Here is a 19,240-nt window from a genome sequence, read left to right on the forward strand (position 1 = left end):
CATACAGCACAGAACTGGGTGCTTACACTCCATCTCACCCACAATGACCATGCTGCCCATCTACCCAAGGACCGGGCCCACACTAGGCTACGCCTTTCCAATCCAAGTACCTGTCCAAATGCCTCTTAAATCTGCCTCCACTACCTTCTGTAGCTGAATTAGCCGAATAAAAAATCTCAAATCTCCTTTAATTTTTTGCCTTCTCACCTTTAACCGATGCTCTCCATTTCTAGATTTCTCTGCCCAAATATCTTTCCAATTTTTCCTCCTCATGATTTTCAAACCCTCTAAGATCACTCTTCACCTCCTCTGATCCAGTGAGAATAAACCCAGCCTAACCAATCTCTCCTTGTAACTACAGCTTCCACCGCAGGCCACATCCTCACATTTCCCCTCTGCACTGTACTCAACTGCTGTCATATTCCTCTCGTGCAGTCAAAACCATTTTGTACCATTGTGACATGACGCACCAGGTCTAGAATGAACTTCCAGAATCTGCAATTCTTGAGTTTTTCTATTAACTCTTATATCAAATGCCCTGGCCTTTGAAGACGAGAATAACAAATAACTTTTTCACTACTCCATCCCCACGTGTCGCCGCTTTCAGTGAGCTATGGATATGCAATCTCTGTACATTGATGCTCCCAAGCTCCAGGTCAATTAACAATCAACCCTTTGTGGCAAATTTACTGATAATGAGTTTACTGTCATGTACATTCAACTGAGATGCTTGCTGAAGTCAAATAGGCACTTGCAAAAACATTTATAATATAAATTTAATTGAATTAAAAGAGACAATACATACAAAAGATGGATGGATAATAAATATTTGCAGTAATCCTTGTGCAAAAAAAAACTGTGACTTGCACTGGAACAGTCAGTCCTTTGGTGGTGTCAAAGCAACCCATGATTGTGTAATAAGGGGAAGTTCAAGAGTCTGATAGCTGATGGAAATAAACTGTTCTTGAATTGAGATGTGCTGGTTTTCATGCTTCTCTAAAGGTTGCAGTGAGAATAGGTAGTAACCAAGATGATGGGGTTGGGGGAAATGTCCTTTACCATTTTGGCTGCCTTCTTGAGGCAGCATCCCCCACAGATGTCTGCAAAGGATGGGAGGTCAGAACCTGTGACAGACCTGGCTACATTTGCTACCTTCTGCATTCCTGGGCACTTGAAAGACCAAAGCAAGCTCTAATGCCCATGAAAGTACAGATTCACCATTTTACACAATGCTCAAGTGAGAGGGAAGGGGATGGGGTTTAAGAAATGAGACAAGAGGAAGTGGGAGATCACTTTGCAATCAACACCTTGGGAAATTTGTAACTCCATGAACCTCATTGCAAGATGCAGACCAGTTTTGTTCATGAATAATGTCATGGATGTTTTTTTTTAAAAAACAAATTCCAACAAAGTGTGTTTGCCTATCTATCAAAACATTTTACATCAAAGCTAATCTGCCACCAAAGTGAAATATGTATTTCACTCTGTCCTAAAACCAAGAGCCTGGTTCAGAGTTTGATTAAAATGCTTTTATTGTTTGTTTTCAGATTCACAGCACCATTTCTTCCTCTCATCAAGGTGAATGGGCACTTCCTGTTAAATTGTTCTTTAAAGGTTGCTCAGCAATGATTTGTTATTCAATATGATTGAGTTAATTGGACTCAAGGCCAACAGACTTGTGCACATGATGCAGCACTGATGATAGGGAATTGGATGTTGCCCCACCAAACTGTAAATCAATCAGCCAAAATGAGCCGTTCAAGGCCACACCAGCCAGCTGTAATTAAGCTAAAAATCACAGTAAATTTGACTTCACCAATTTAATGAGAATTTGCTTCTTATCCATCAAATTATGGCATCAAGATGATTTGTGCTACCTAACAAGGAATTTCTACCTTTTTTAAAAAAGAAATGAAAATTATTGCAGTCAATTATGTCGACATCCTTGGAGGAATGGAACAGCAATAATTTTTTTTTTTATAAAGTGTCTTCGTCCAGTAGAGCTTTACTGAATTCTCTTTTGATCAGTCTCTACTTTCAAAGTTTAGTTCCTGTAACTGCAAGTACAGACAAGTCAAAGCCCAAACTATGAATTCAAAGTTCAAGTTATCTGCGTTGAGTCTATTATATTCATCCATATTTGCACGCAGCACTGCTTGGAGTGGCATATTCAAATTACTAGAAATTGGCATTTAAGGTTAACTTGAATCTTGACAAAGTGTTAGACTTGGTTGCGTTGCTCGGTTGGAAAGGCTAATTGTATATTCCTGTCTCTTTAAGATAATCTCTCTTCACCAGAGGGCACAAACTTTGTCTTGACTCCATGGGTGAGACAAAGCAGAGAGATACATAATAACAACAGTTCATATTCCTCTCCAGTTAGATTGGTAGAGAATGGAATAGCTACAGGTGAGAAAGAGATTATATTGAGCCACAAACTTGTTCCAACAAATTTAAATATGTAGGAATGCAGGGAGGGTTGACAGGTCTGTTGAATAGCTGAGGAAATGTGGCTCCCCAGTGTAATGGAGGATTTAGACCAGCTTATGCAAGGAGGGATGCCATCAGAAGACATAATCTAAATTCCACCATGGGGCCCAGGGATGTAGTTGAATAGGAAGACATTATCTAACTTACACCATGAAGGCCCTGGGTGCATATGAATTAACAAAATTCCACCATGGGGCCCAGTAGACATTATTATCTAATTAACTATGAGGCCCAGGGATGCATATGAAGTTCCACCATGAAATCAGCTTTTGAATTTGTAATAAACATTTGTATAAACTGAACTGCTCTCGGTGTGTGTGTTTATTTTCTTTTGGTAACTCAAACACTGTTACCAATCTAAAACAAACAAAGTGAGAGGTACAAGTTTACCCAGGACACCCAGCAGGACAGTTGATGGGATGCGGTTGATATTTGCCTATGCCAAAGCATTGGTTAATCGTCCTATAAGGTCAGTGATCCTAGTCTTTCTCAGTTGCCACCCATCCATCTTGTATAGGACTTATTTGGCTCAAATGTCCTTTTGATGTCAGAATCCGAAGCCTCCATCAACAAATAATTTCTTGCTCTGTCTTGTGGTAATATTTCTTCTCTTTGTAATCAGTAGTTTAATTGGTTTTACTGTCACCAAAATACAATTAACTCATTTTGGAACTGGGGTAGTGGGGGAAAAAAAAAGAATGAAAAACATAATTGCCTAAACTTACCTCTATACTTCTCCAGGAGAACTTGGGGTACTGCTTCTCAAACATTGGAATGAACTCATTGTAGTGGACCTGTGAATAGTTAACCAGTCAGTGTGTGGATACAATGAAAAGAAACACTCTAGGCCCTTTCAAACTGCCATGTAAAATGGGGTTAACCCGGCAATTTGGAGGTTCAATCTACCAGAAAAAATATATTAATTGGATTAAAGCATTATATAATGGACCATTGGCAAAGGTAACAGTAAATGGATATGTATCAAACCAATTTAAATTAAGTAGGTCAACTAGGCAGGTTGTCCACTTTCCCTCACTGTTCGCTTTAGCAATAGAACCATTGGCAGAATGAAGAACAGAAAATAAAAGGGATAAAAATAAGGGATAAAAATAAAGGAGGAGTATAAAATCAGTTTATTTGCAGATGACATCATAGTATACTTAACAGAACCAGAAATCTCAATAAAAGAACTACATAAGACATTGAAGGAATATGGAGAAATATCGGGGTACAAGATCAACGCAAATAAAAGTGAAGTGATGCCAATGAGTAATGCGGATTATACAGAAATTAAAAAAGAATCACCATTTAAATTGCAAACACAAGCAATCCGATACCTAGGTATTAGATTAGATAATAATTTAAGCCACTTGTACAAATTAAATTATCAGCCACTAATAAAGAAATTGCAGGAAGACTTAGAACATTGGAAAGAATTACCACTAACATTGATAGGGAGGGTAAATTGCATTAAAATGAACATCTTCCCAAGGATACAATACTTATTTCAATCGTTACCAATTCCCTTAACAGAGAAATGCTTTAATGAACTAAAGAGAATAATAAGGAAATTTTTATGGAAAGGGGAGGGAAACTGAGGATAGCGTTAGATAAATTAACAGAGAGGTACAACCAAGGTGGTTTGCAGTTACCAAACTTTAAAAATTATTATAGAGCAGCACAATTAAGGTATTTATCAGATTTTTATCAGACAAGGGAAAAACCAGATTGGACTAAGCTAGAGCTAGATAAAATTGGAGAGAAGGTACTGGAACATATACTTTATAAGTGGGATGAAAAGTTGGTACGATATAAAAGCTCACCAGTATTTCATCATTTACTCAATATATGGAAGAAGATTCATTTAGAAAGGAAAAAAAACAAATTACCAAATATCAAAATTATTAATGACGCAAAATCAGCTAATCCCTTTTACAATAGATAACCTTTCCTTTAGAGAATGGGAGAGAAAAGGAACTAAAAGAACAGAAAACTGTTTTTTGGGAAATAATTTATTAACATTTGAACAAATGAAATACAAATATGGAATAACCCATGGTACAATGTTTGCATACCATCAACTGAAAGCCTACTTAAAGGATAAATTGGGAAACAGACTGAGATTACTAGAAGGAAGCAGCTTTGAATATATGATTACAGACACAATGATAATAAAGATTTATAACGAACGTACATCAAGCTGCAAGAGAAGGAAAATGAGGAAATAAGCTATAAACCCAAACAAAAGTGGGAAAAAGATTTAAACATAAAGATAAAAAATGAAACATGGGAAAAGTTATGCTCTGGAACTATGAAGAATATAATAAACACAAGGTTACACATGATACAGTATAATTGGTTACACAGGTTATATATCACGCCCCTTTTCGCTGTAAGAAGGAAATGGGAACAACGGTACATGCAATTTGGGCATGTGGAAAAAGTGAAAAAGTTTTGGGAAGATCTAAATTAGGTTTTAAATAAAATCACAAAAAACAACATACCAAAAAATCCAGAGATCTTTCTTCTAAGTAATATAAGAAGTAAAGAATTAGGCCTCAAACTGAATCAAGTGCAAAAAAGATTTATTATGATAGCCTTAGCTGTAGCAAAAAACTGTATAATGTCAACCTGGAAATCAGAAGAGAGCCTGAGAGTACAGCAATGGTACATGGAAATGATAAATAAATGTATTCCATTGGAAAAAATAACATAATTTAAAAAATAAAGTCACATTATTTGAACAAATTTGGGAGCTGTACATGGAACATAACAGAGAGGGCTTGCCTTGGACTGCCACCCATTAAAATGATAAGAAGACACAATGAACTGACCCAGTGTGTAAAAGCAGATGACACAATTTTCTTGTTTATTTTCATTGTGTGATGACATTTTTTAATGGGTTTAATGTATCATATATGTTGAACATTTAGTGGGTGGGAAAGGGGGGGGGGGAGGGAAAATAAGGGGGAAAAAAAGAGGAGAAAATACCACTGTGTATATTTAAGAGGGAAATGTTTGTAACTATTTTGATTGATATAATTCACAGTGTAAAAAATAAAAAAATAAAACCCGGCAATTTGCACGCAACGCAGGTCCATGGTGATTTGCTATACAAACTATATTGTTTGACCTGCTGTATTTCTCCAGCATTCGTTTTTTTTTAAACCTAATATTACCAGCATATACAGCAGTTTGAATCAGGTAGGATTGAAGCTGGTAGGTGATTGGTGGATCAGAATGGGGAGGGATGATAGGCAGATGGAACCAGGTAAGAGGAGGGAGGGATGGGCAAAAGGAGAAGAAAACTAACTGATCATGAATGTGTGAAATGAGAGCACTATGCATTTGAAACTGTGAATTTCAATGTTAGGGTTGTGAACTACCCAAGTGGAATATAAGATGTTCTTCCGATTTTTGTGTCTGGCTCTCTGTAGCTAGGGCAGAATACAGACATATTGATGTGGGAATGGTTAAAATGACATCCAACCAGAAGCTCAGGACAGCTGAAGTGAACAAAGTATAGTTTTCCACACAAGACAGTTATCCTCTCAAAATTTAAATTCGCCAATATATATGTCCACATCATGAGCACAGAATAGTGGGCCGGGTTGGAAGTAATGCAGGTCAATCTCTGCCTCCACTGCAAGGGGTTTTTAGGCCCCAGGATGGTGGAGAAGGGACAGATGTCACACCACCTATATTGGAGTGCAAAGTGCCAGAAGACGCATAGTGTGTGATGAACAGACCAGGGAGTTCAGTAGACAGCAGTGTCTTCAGAAAGCACGAAATGGAAGGAAAACGATACGACTGGTGGTGGATCACATTGGAGCTGGCAGAACTAGTGATGGAGTGAAAGATGAGGAGCGAGGGATCTCTATCGCTGTTCTGCCTGGGGAGAGTAGTGAGATCAGAGAAGGAGTGTGAAAAATGGGCTCTAACTATGGAAGAGGAGGATATTTCAGAATCTCTACAGCAGGAGGACTCATCACCACAGATTCAGTGAAAAAAGAGAAAAGGGGATACTATCTTTACAGAAAGCAGTTGAATAATTTTGGGAATTAGTGGGGTGATAGAGTTATCAGGATACATATCCCTTCACTGCTGCTGCCCATATCAGCACTGTGGGACTGTATTTGCCACAATAGCCACAGTTCAAAAAGTCTTGTGTTAAAGAGATATTTAGTTTTGGCCAATGTTAGCCTTGCCATACCTCAAGCACGGAGGGTCCATGAGCTGATGATGGATGGCATCGGGTAGACCACTGTACTGACAGAATTGGGATCCACGAAGGGAACAGAGAATCCAAGACATGGAGGGCTACGGTCTGGATGCAGGTCAATGGGACAAGATAGAATAACAATCTGGCATAGACTAGATGGACCAAAGGGGCTGTTTCTGGATTGTAGTGTTTTGTGGTTCTAAGATTATTTATTATTAGGGTTGCACAGAAATTTCAGTCCAATTAATGAAAGAACAAGAACAACCAGCACCACAAATCAACATGCAGTAAAAAGTGGAGGCAACTTGGAGACAAAATATAGGAATACCTAGGTATACATCAATGGAATTCAAGAAAAGCTCAGGCAAAGGAGAAACATGGAGTTGGCAGTGAAGAATAGTGACAATCGGTTGAAGAGGCAGAAGGAATCAACACAAAAGAAAAAGCCCAGTGAACAACCAAAGCTGCCACCAAATTCCTGAAACTTACAAAATTGAACCTTTACCTTGGAAACCACCTACTCAATATGGGGTTCAGGTGTTGTATTGAATAATGTAAATGGGTCAGAAAACAAGGATCTTAACAAATTAAACCACAGGCTGCTTAGGTCATTAGTAATAAGATCTCTAGATGGAACAATGAGCATTTTGGGAACATCATGTTAATCCTCATGTGGAGGGAAGGGTTGAAAAGACAGACAAGTTTATGTACAACTTGTGGGCAATGTTAGAAAACGGGCTGTGAAGAAGTCATTAAAACAAATTCTGAGTTTGGTTCTGCTGCTTTTGGAAGTATAACCATGAGGGAAGGGAAAAGCTATCTCACCTCAGCAAAATGGACATGATATTCCCAGAAATAATGATCGTGTTAAACAAATGCTAGTTTTGGAGCAAGCAAAAAGATTGTGGCACCTTTTAAGGCAGAGCTGTAAAGGAAAACACTGACCCAAGTTGTAATCAGCAAAAAACGGTTTTAATCTCTCTGTAAGCCACTTTTTAAGTCATTTCAGGTTCAGCCATTCCAAAACTGCAAATGACGTCACAACAATCCTGATGCACTTCTCAGCCCGTGGGCTTTGTCCCCGAGGTGGAGAGGACCCAGCGCTATCTCACCGCGGAGCCCCGGGCCACCATTACAGGGACGATTCTGCCCCCTGGCTGCTGCTACAAAGATAACAAATTTCTCAGTTGCATTTTTTTTTACTTTATAAAGGGCAAAACTGGGAGAACCCAGTGTAAAAAAAATGTAAGTATGGCTAGGAAAATAAATTATTTATCTGTAGACCCAAAAAGAGGTGATTGCAGGCACTCCTCAAGTTACACAAGGGTTATGCTCCTCAGAAATGACTATGAAGTAATTTATCTGCAAGTTGGAAAAAAAAACAATTGCTCAACAATTAAGCAACTGGAATAACAAAAGTTCTCTCATTGGCTTCCAGTCACAAAATAACCAGAAAGCCAATAGAAACATTGTAAACGCTGAAAATTATCACATTTATGATCAAGTACAATTTACAGGTATGTTATCATGGCTATATTGTATGTTTGTATGTACTTAAAGGTCTAAGGGAGAATTTGGGTGAAGAAAGATTGCCGCAAGTCAGGTCTTTAGAACCAAGTTGATACCAAATATATATTTTTTAAAATATTAAAGTATTACAGAATTGTCAGAGAATTAGTTTAAAAAAAAAGATTTTAGATTTAATTTTGTTGGATTTAATTGTTGGATTTCTGCAAGACAGGGCTTAAGTAACGAAGGGAGCCTTTATACAAGATACCCACAGTCATGGTTTCTGCTCACAATTACTACTTGGCAACCCAGCAATCAATGCAGGAGACCTGGATAGATTTGAATTAGGACATGGGCACAGCTGTGATTCTTCATCAAGAATGAATTCATTAGCCTGCATATACAGTGGCTGCTTGGGACGAGGTGTATTCTGCATCAACTGTATGTAGGGATGTATCTTTAAATGAGCAAAAATGTGGAGAAAATGGAAAGGAAAAAACATTACAAAAACCAGAAAACCAAGAACGATAAAATCAAAAATACATTTTCTTACCTGCTTCAGATTAGATCCATCGACATAGTTCATTACAGTAAAATGATTCTGATAGTCATCCAGGTGATCCAAAGAGAAGGGTCTAGAAAATTAACAAAACATTTTGCTATCTTAAAATAAATTTCCCAGTGTGAAGGAACTGTACACTACTTTGGATACTACAATACTTATCATGACTTCATCAAAGTGGGCTTCCTAGTTTGTTCGTATTAAACAATGAGACAGCCCTCATGCATATTCCAGCACACACTAATTCTCAGGCTAATTGATGTGCGATTCTCATCTTCCAACAAGCCTCAGTCTGTCCATACCTCGAACCGAAAAATAAGATCCATCACCAAAATGTTGTCTCCTGTCACCCAACAACCTTTTCATTTTTTGCTAATTAGGCCATCAGCTTAATATGATCGATAGTTTTTTGGGAGAACGATTATAGCTACAGCACCAGATGATCTAAATCTCTGTGGTAGCTTGATACTGAAAGAGTACCGTAGGACTAGTGCCTTCAAACAAATACGATATACAAGAACACAAACTGGGTAAGTGCTTTGTGAAGCATTTGCATTCAATGTACAGGGGTGACCTGAAACTCTCTGATTCCTGTTACTTGAATCCATTGGGTGTCAACTGTTCTGAAAGATCCGACAAAGCTACATAAATGCTAGGACTCCTTGTTCTTAATTTGCATCCAGCTCAATGACCCTGATCCACTCTTCCTAACCTGGGTTATCATTCATAGTCTTCTCTGAGGACGATGGGTTGAACTCTGCTGTGGAGACCAAACCTGGTTGAAAAGTCTTCACTGTACATGACAACAAAAGGTCTTTATGGTACACAAGCAGACATTCGCTTGGCAATCATCTCAGTCTAAACTCAAAGTAAGGCATGTTTTTATACAATTAAACAGATAAACAATCAACTAAAGTGACTAGAATTACCTACTTCGTTTTTATAATCATTTGATTGCACAAGTACAACCTGTCAAAACACCATTCTCCGGTCCTTAGCACCAAACATGCAGACAAATATATCCACAGGATAAATATGCACATATAAAAATAAATAAATGAATATTGCTGTGGAAATGCTCTGATGGTCAGTGTGAGCAGTTCCTTTGGTCGTTCAGCATTCTCACTGCCTGCGGGAAGAAGCTGTTTCTGAGCCTGGTGACGCTGACTCGGATACTCCTGGATCTCTCTCCTGATGGGAGTAGTTGAGAGATGCTGTGTGTGGGTAGGAAGAGTCCTCAACGATTTTGTGCGTCCTCTTCAGATCCCAGATCACTTTAATGGGGGGAGGATGGAGGGAGACTCCAGTGATCCTCTCTGCCACTCTTATGGTCCTGTGGATTGACCTCTGATCCAATTCTCTTCAGCATCCATACCACTTTCTTCTGCTTGCTTATTTTTTATCTAATAGTTTTGAGTGTAGATAGGAAACTTTACAAATTTACACATTTACAATGGAAGCACAACTCAACCAACATATGTCTGAATATTCAAATACAGTGGCTTTACCAAGGGTTCTGTCACAAAATCTTCAGATACTGTTAGGTAAAAACATCATGAGCTGGGAATGTAGAGGGAGTCACCCAGTGCTGGGCCGTAACAAGATGCAGTTGTGACCTTGTACTCTCAAGATAAGAGTGGGGATGACAAATTGATGTGCAGGAGGCTAGCAGAGAGGGATAGCAACAGTTTATTCATTGGACAATGTCATGGTATGATAATTTACTAAGTACGTATCCTCTCTTTGGCTTGGCTTCGCGGACGAAGATTTATGGAGGGGGTAAAAAGTCCACGTCAGCTGCAGGCTCGTTTGTGGCTGACAAGTCCGATGCGGGACAGGCAGACACGACTGCAGCGGTTGCAGGGGAAAATTGGTTGGTTGGGGTTGGGTGTTGGGTTTTTCCTCCTTTGCCTTTTGTCAGTGAGGTGGGCTCTGCGGTCTTCTTCAAAGGAGGTTGCTGCCCGCCAAACTGTGAGGCGCCAAGATGCGCGGTTTGAGGCGTTATCAGCCCACTGGCGGTGGTCAATGTGGCAGGCACCAAGAGATTTCTTTAGGCAGTCCTTGTACCTTTTCTTTGGTGCACCTCTGTCACGGTGGCCAGTGGAGAGCTCGCCATATAACACGATCTTGGGAAGGCGATGGTCCTCCATTCTGGAGACGTGACCTACCCAGCGCAGTTGGATCTTCAACAGCGTGGATTCGATGCTGTCGGCCTCTGCCATCTCGAGTACTTCGATGTTAGGGATGAAGTCGCTCCAATGAATGTTGAGGATGGATCGGAGACAACGCTGGTGGAAGCGTTCTAGGAGCCGTAGGTGGTGCCGGTAGAGGACCCATGATTCGGAGCCGAACATATCCTAAGGTATATAAAAAACACCACTTGCTGATAACGGCAGAATACGCCTTCTCCAACTAACACTGTTAGTTGCAAGTGTTACAATCCGGCAATAAAGAACAAAGAACCTTGATTTCGACTCAGTCTGGTGTTTGACTCACTCATTCATGAACAAAGCAGACCTAACAATACTCAAAACATAAAATATTGAGGAATGGCAGAAATCTTAAGTGACACATCCTGAACTCTGTATTAACTGGTGGGTGTGCCTTTAACAGGTTGTTAATAAAAGACAAAGCCTTCGACACCGTGAGCAGGAAAGGGCTTTGGCAAATACTAGAGCGCATCGGATGTCCCCCAAAGTTCCTCAACATGATTATCCAACTGCACGAAAACCAACAAGGTCGGGTCAGATACAGCAATGAGCTCTCTGAACCCTTCTCCATTAACAATGGCGTGAAGCAAGGCTGTGTTCTCGCACCAACCCTCTTTTCAATCTTCTTCAGCATGATGCTGAACCAAGCCATGAAAGACCCCAACAATGAAGACGCTGTTTACATCCGGTACCGCACGGATGGCAGTCTCTTCAATCTGAGGCGCCTGCAAGCTCACACCAAGACACAAGAGAAACTTGTCCGTGAACTACTCTTTGCAGATGATGCCGCTTTAGTTGCCCATTCAGAGCCAGCTCTTCAGCGCTTGACATCCTGCTTTGCGGAAACTGCCAAAATGTTTGGCCTGGAAGTCAGCCTGAAGAAAACTGAGGTCCTCCATCAGCCAGCTCCCCACCATGACTACCAGCCCCCCCACATCTCCATCGGGCACACAAAACTCAAAACGGTCAACCAGTTTACCTATCTCGGCTGCACCATTTCATCAGATGCAAGGATCGACAATGAGATAGACAACAGACTCGCCAAGGCAAATAGCGCCTTTGGAAGACTACACAAAAGAGTCTGGAAAAACAACCAACTGAAATACCTCACAAAGATAAGCGTATACAGAGCCGTTGTCATACCCACACTCCTGTTCGGCTCCGAATCATGGGTCCTCTACCGGCACCACCTACGGCTCCTAGAACGCTTCCACCAGCGTTGTCTCCGCTCCATCCTCAACATCCATTGGAGCGCTCACACCCCTAACGTTGAGGTACTCGAGATGGCAGAGGTCGACAGCATCGAGTCCACGCTGCTGAAGATCCAGCTGCGCTGGATGGGTCACGTCTCCAGAATGGAGGACCATCGCCTTCCCAAGATCGTATTATATGGCGAGCTCTCCACTGGCCACCGTGACAGAGGTGCACCAAAGAAAAGGTACAAGGACTGCCTAAAGAAATCTCTTGGTGCCTGCCACATTGACCACCGCCAGTGGGCTGATAACGCCTCAAACCGTGCATCTTGGCGCCTCACAGTTTGGCGGGCAGCAGCCTCCTTTGAAGAAGACCGCAGAGCCCACCTCACTGACAAAAGGCAAAGGAGGAAAAACCCAACACCCAACCCCAACCAACCAATTTTCCCTTGCAACCGCTGCAATCGTGTCTGCCTGTCCCGCATCGGACTGGTCAGCCACAAACGAGCCTGCAGCTGACGTGGACTTTTTTTACCCCCTCCATAAATCTTCGTCCGCGAAGCCAAGCCAAAGAAAGAAAGAATAAAAGACAAAGGAGGAAAAACCCAACACCCAACCCCAACCAACCAATTTTCCCTTGCAACCGCTGCAACTGTGTCTGCCTGTCCCGCATCGGACTTGTCAGCCACAAACGAGCCTGTAGCTGACGTGGACATTACCCCTCCATAAATCTTCGTCCGCGAAGTCAAGCCAAAGTAAGTAATACAAAGTTTCATATTCAATGATTGGTTTCAATGACCACCTGATTTCATCCTGAGAGTTAGCATTGAAGGCCGATTAACATGCACTTTCATTTATTGGCTGTCCATGTGGTTAAAAATGTCATACATTATCAGTGGAAGGAAATTGGTTCATATTTGAATGTATATTTGCAATATTCAGCCAATCCCTAACACACAACTTCTGAATAATCCTCAACAAGTTTTATTAATTTTACTTTAATATTTTACTGTTGTAATAAATTATTTTCTTTACTGGTCATAAGTTTTGAGAGAAAAATGGTTTTAAACTCCCATTGCAGAAATTCCATATATTGTGACTTGATGCCTGGAGCTCATGTTCACGGCTGAAACAAACGAGATGTTGTGTGGTTATGGAGGCATTGGAAAAGGCGGCACAATTCATGGTTACTCAATATATCCAAAGGGACTCTCATTTACTTTTTTTACTCCTCTTGGTAGGGGCACTGAATGAGTGGTGCCTCTTTATGCATCTTTACAGGCAAACAAATTTTGAGCACTTATGCACATGACAATAAAGGAACCTTGAGATAAATATGTTTTTATTTCACCCAGGGTAAAACTCAAAGAATGCCCATCATTCAATCCCATGCCTGCACTTTGGCAAGACAGATCATCAGGCCATGCTACTTCTATCTGCATACAAGAAGAAGCTGAGGGAGGAAGGGCCCAGTGGGTTCATTCAACCATGGCCTGAGAAAACAAGATGACATCCTATGATTGCTTCATGAAGGCAGACTGGTCCATCTTCAAGCATTCAGCAACCACCCTTGATGAATGTACCACTGCCGTTACCAGATTCATCAAATGTGTGGAAGACTATGTTACAAGGAGGGCAATACAGGAATTTTCCAATCAGAAACTATGGGTGACCGCAAAGCTAGCTCAGTACTGAAGGACAGGTGAGATGCACTCAATACAGGAGAACCAGCCCTTTACAAGGAATCCAAATCCAATCCTCACAAGGCCAACATGGAAGCCAAAAAGTTTCAAGTCTCGAGACCCATGAAAACATCAGACACCCCAGCAATTATGGTAAGGCATGTATGCCTTCACAGAGTACAATTCAAAGCTTGGCAGCACAGTATGCAACATGGCAATACTCCTCATTCTCCAAGAAAAGTGCAGAAAACAAAACAAAAGACTCTACATCACCTTTGTTGACCTCACCAAAGCCTTCGACACCGTAAGCAGGAAAAGGCTTTGGCAAATACTAGAGAGCCTCGGATGCCCCCAAAGTTCCTCAACATGGTTATCCAACTGCACGAAAACCAACAAAGTCGGGTCAGATACAGCAATGAGCTCTCTGAACCCTTCTCCATTAACAATGGCGTGAAGCAAGGCTGCGTACATGCACCAACCCTCTTTTCAATCTTCTTCAGCATGATGCTGAACCAAGCCATGAAAGACCTCAAAAATGAAGATGCTGTTTACATCCGGTACCGCACGGATGGCAGTCTCTTCAATCTGAGGCGCCTGAAAGCTCACACCAAGACAAAAGAGCAACTTGTCCGTGAACTACTCTTTGCAGACGATGCCGCTTTAGTTGCCCATTCAGAGCCAGCTCTTCAGCGCTTGACGTCCTGTTTTGTGGAAACTGCCAAAATGTTTGGCCTGGAAGTCAGCCTGAAGAAAACTGAGGTCCTCCATCAGCCAGCTCCCCACCATGACTACCAGCCCCCCCACATCTCCATCGGGCACACAAAACTCAAAACGGTCAACCAGTTTACCTATCTCGGCTGCACCATTTCATCGGATGCAAGGATCGACAACGACATAGACAACAGACTCGCCAAGGCAAATAGCGCCTTTGGAAGACTACACAAAAGAGTCTGGAAAAACAACCAACTGAAAAACCTCACAAAGATTAGCGTATACAGAGCCGTTGTCATACCCACACTCCTGTTCGGCTCCGAATCATGGGTCCTCTACCGGCATCACCTACGGCTCCTAGAACGCTTCCACCAGCGTTGTCTCCGCTTCATCCTCAGCATTCATTGGAGCGACTTCATCCCTAACATCAAAGTACTCGAGATGGCTGAGGCCGACAGCATCGAAGCCACGCTGTTGAAGATCCAACTGCGCTGGGTAGGTCACGCCTCCAGAATGGAGGACCATCGCCTCCCCAAGATCGTGTTATATGGCGAGCTCTCCACTGGCCATCGTGTCAGAGGTGCACCAAAGAAGAGGTACAAGGACTGCCTAAAGAAATCTCTTGGTGCCTGCCACATTGACCACCGCCAGTGGGCTGATATCGCCTCAAACCAAAATCTCTTGGCGCCTCACAGTTCGGCGGGCAGCAACCTCCTTTGAAGAAGACCTCAGAGCCCACCTCACTGACAAAAGACAAAGGAGGAAAAACCCAACACCCAACCTCAACCAACTAATTTTCCCCTGCAACCGCTGCAACCGTGTCTGCCTGTCCCGCATCGGACTGGTCAGCCACAAACGAGCCTGCAGCTGACGTGGACTTTTACCCCTCCATAAATCTTCGTCCGCGAAGCCAAGCCAAAGATTCTCGCTTCCAACAGAAAGCCAATGACGTTCACTTCATGTGCTCCCACACCCACAGTTATTGCTACTGAAGAATCTACACACATGGATGGATGTCACAAAGAGACACAGAGTGGAATAGAACCAATGTGTGGAGGGTTAACAGATTTTGAGCAGAACTATTTATGCAGATTTCAAGAACTCTCAGTTGAAACTGAATGCCTGTACCTCCTGGACACTTCAGCTACTATACTTTTACAGTCACTTCCTGCCAATTTACTCTCCTCCATTGATGGCTTTGTACATGTCCGTCCAATGATTTTTGCCTCCTGAATTTAGCATTTCCAAAGCCAATTATACCTGTTTGGCTACTCACACAAATGAAAAATTGTCGCAGCAGAAGTAACCATTCAGCTCATGAAGTTCTTTCCAGATCAGTACAAAACAATCCAGCCAATCCCAGTCCCTTGCTCTTCACCTAAAGGTCTGAAAATTCTCTTCTGTTACTTACCCATCTGAGCCCCTCTCCAATTGCATTTTAATCACCATTACTGCAGGGGAGCTCCAAATTTCTTGGCAGGAAACAATTAACCTGCTGAGCTAGCTACCATTAGTCCTGGTAGCTTTGCATTTTGTCATAGGATTCAAACTGTAATGTTATTTAAATTTAATGAAAAAAAGCACATTTTACTAAACTGACTCATGTGCACAGTACATCATTAAATATCTGAGAAAGAATATAATGCATTAAGGGAAGGGGCTTCTGTTCCACTCATATTGGCCCTCGTCATCCTCATTAATGGTCTGCCATCTATTCAATGGACAATTATGCCATCAATGGCCTTCTTAGGCACACTTAAAGCATATACCTCCCCGAGGATGGATGGTAGGCAATCCTCTCATTCCCAGAGATTCTGAGGCACATGGTCACTCCCTCCAAACTAGGTAGGATAAGAATTTGTGTTGGCCCTCTGTGTGTGTGTGTGGGGGGGGGGGGGGGGAGGGAGAGGGTGGCAGTCATCGCTACTGGGGCATGGCCAATCATCCCAGTTGTTGCCGCTCCTCATTGATGGTTGCAAGGAAAATTCCTATTTAACGGAGTTAATTGGAAGACTCTTGTCCTCTTCCAGAGCTCGGCTAGAATGCCATGTTTGTTCCTTTGTACTGTTGGACCAATTTAAACTTGCTTTCACTAAGGATGCAGTTTTGTTTGGCAGGCACTGCATTAATATCACATTAAACTGTGCGGAGGGCTGGCCTTTGTCACAAATCTGGTCGCCTGTGTACATCTGGTAGGCAGTAATAAAGCACTCACCAAATTCCTGTGCTACCTCCTTTAGTGTAGGCTTACATTCCAAAACTTTACTCATATTGAAATGTTCAAATTTTCTGACAGTGCCATCAGTATAGTGTTTACCTGGTATTGGGGGTTTGTATTTACATTATTCAAATCCCTGTAGACATTGATGGGTGCATGTAGGGTCCCTGCATAGCCCGACACCACTTGGCACTTTCTTCTGGGTTTACAATGGCATGACAAAAGAAAAACAGGTTTTGTGGTGTGCACCATCTTTACAAACCCAACTGGATTTCTATTCCTGTCCAGGGCATGACGTGCTATCAGCAACATTTCGTGGGGTTTCCACAGTGTATAAATCTGTTGTCCTGCATTACCGGCCTGAGGATTAAGGAGAACTTGAAGGGAAAACATGCCTCCCCCATCTTCTGTAATGGCTTCTTCAACCTTTTCTCAAAGATATTTTTACCTGTTTGGATACTGAGATCAGGTCAGACAGTGCAGTTGTCTGTCTCTCATACTTTTGCCCAGAAGTCAATGGAGAAGATGCTCCAGAGCGGGGTGGAGGCTCGCAGGTCAGGTTTGATTATCATCATCCAGATGTCGTCGTTCACTAGCTCGCCAGTGCAATAGGTGACAGCGCAGAATATGGTGAGTACTCTGTCACACAGGCAGGGCAGGCAGGGGTTGGTGGGGGGGGGGGGGGGGGGAGGAGGAAGAGCCTGCAATTTAATTGAAAGCATCTTATTCCTTTAACTCTTCAGTTTGAAAGAAAATAACCTATTCCCCAAGAATGTAATTATTAGTGAACAATGAGAAGCTGGAGGGACTCAGCGTATCAAGTATGAATAGAAGTGTTTCAGGTCAGGACCCTTTATCAAGCCTGGTTGAACAGAAAGCGTACCAATTTAGAAATCCATTATTCAACTTTTTTAAAAAAAAGTGAAATAAATGTTTGTTGCTTTCACCAACTTAAACTGGTTATATTAAGCATCCAAAAAAAAAATTAAATCTCTTTATACCTGTTGGAAAAGCGGAGCCAGAATACATTGTAAGCATAGAGCCACAACGGCTGGACTGAACGAAGTAGGACAATGTAGCGAATGTCAAATTTAACCAATCCTTCTACATCTTCTCTATCAAACAGCACCGGATTCTCAATGTACTTGCACACCACCTGAAGATAGATAACTAAGATTGTGAAACTGGTACATGACTACATTAGGGATTATTAGGCATGCAACATCCATTACAAGTTGTCGGCGTAGCAGGCAGATAATCTGAACAAAAGCCAGTCCTCAATCTTGGCAAAAGATAAACATCATTGTCTGCACTTAGAGACATCTTTTCCTACTGCATTGAGGGATGGATGTTTTATGCAACTGGATTCCCAACAAAAACGTTGGGCCATGCAGAGGTGTCTTTTTCATTGAGATTGCTCTCATTGTAAATATTTAATTCTGCAGAATCTTTTGTCTATTTCTTGAAGCTGATAGTTCTTTATCTTGCAGGTGGTTATTGTTGCTTTTCTGACGTCTTGAGCTTTACAATATAAACATATTATATTAATTATACAAATCTCAAAAATTTGATTACTAAATTGAGTTTCTGCTGAGGTAACGAAAATATTAACTATTCTGGATGGTATCACTCATTAGCCATTAATCTTAATTTTATTCACATCCATAAAATGAAAAGCAGTGTAAAAGCAGCATCTTCAATGTGCTGCAAAACTCAAGTCACATGCTAACAAGGGAAAAATATAATTTACACAAAATAGGCAATTGATTTTAAGAGGGATTTAGATAAATTTAAAAGTATTTTGGGATAATTTTAAGTTACAAAAATATTTACTTATACTTAATTTAATTGGGGCAAGTCTTGAAAATTTGTTCAGTCAACTTTAAGCATCAGTTCACTAATGTAGAAAATGTCATCCCTTCTGAAAATTATATATTGCATCATATACTTCTAAATGAAAGGGGTAAACACTCCATATCTGGTAAGACTGGTCTATTCAGCATTTGCCTATTTTCGTCCGAATAGACAGTAAGGGGAGCATCAAATGCAGCTGAATAAGCGTGGCGTCAGCATGCCTATGCGTCACCCTGCGTTATTGGATCCTGTGCATTAGTGTGTGTTTCACACATTACGATAGACGAATGAGCAGGCTGGGAAAGGCCATCTTTTGTCTACATCTCAAAATAAGTAAACTGCAATTGTCACCGACAAAACTGCATTTAATCACCAGTGGTTACCTTTGTGTTTAAAAAAGCATAAAACATCAACATTTCTTCTGAAATGTTCTCCTTGGAAATCCTTCTACCGTGTGTCCCCCCCCCCCCCCCTCCCAAGTATGCCAGATTGCATACAGCTTTCTCTTCCTTGTGGCTCATTCAGTGTCACAAGATAAATGCTTCCAGGCATTTATAGCCTGCCTCCTAAAATTCACCATGTCTTCAAG

The 19,240-nt window shown here is 41.4% G+C and overlaps 1 protein-coding gene across 1 annotated transcript in view; it reads right to left on the reverse strand.

The window, feature by feature from the left end:
* Nucleotides 1-19,240, reverse strand: part of ttll12 (tubulin tyrosine ligase-like family, member 12) — a 54,146-nt gene that overhangs the window by 4,536 nt on the left and 30,370 nt on the right. Inside the window, exons 10-12 of the mRNA XM_069903417.1 lie at nt 17,799-17,953; nt 8,775-8,856; nt 3,216-3,284 (exon numbers count right to left, since the gene is read on the reverse strand). Of these exons, the coding sequence (XP_069759518.1) occupies nt 3,216-3,284; nt 8,775-8,856; nt 17,799-17,953 (306 nt within the window). The remainder of the gene's footprint in view (nt 1-3,215; nt 3,285-8,774; nt 8,857-17,798; nt 17,954-19,240) is intronic.

Source organism: Narcine bancroftii, chromosome 11, assembly GCF_036971445.1.
Source record: "Narcine bancroftii isolate sNarBan1 chromosome 11, sNarBan1.hap1, whole genome shotgun sequence".
NCBI lineage: Eukaryota > Metazoa > Chordata > Chondrichthyes > Torpediniformes > Narcinidae > Narcine > Narcine bancroftii.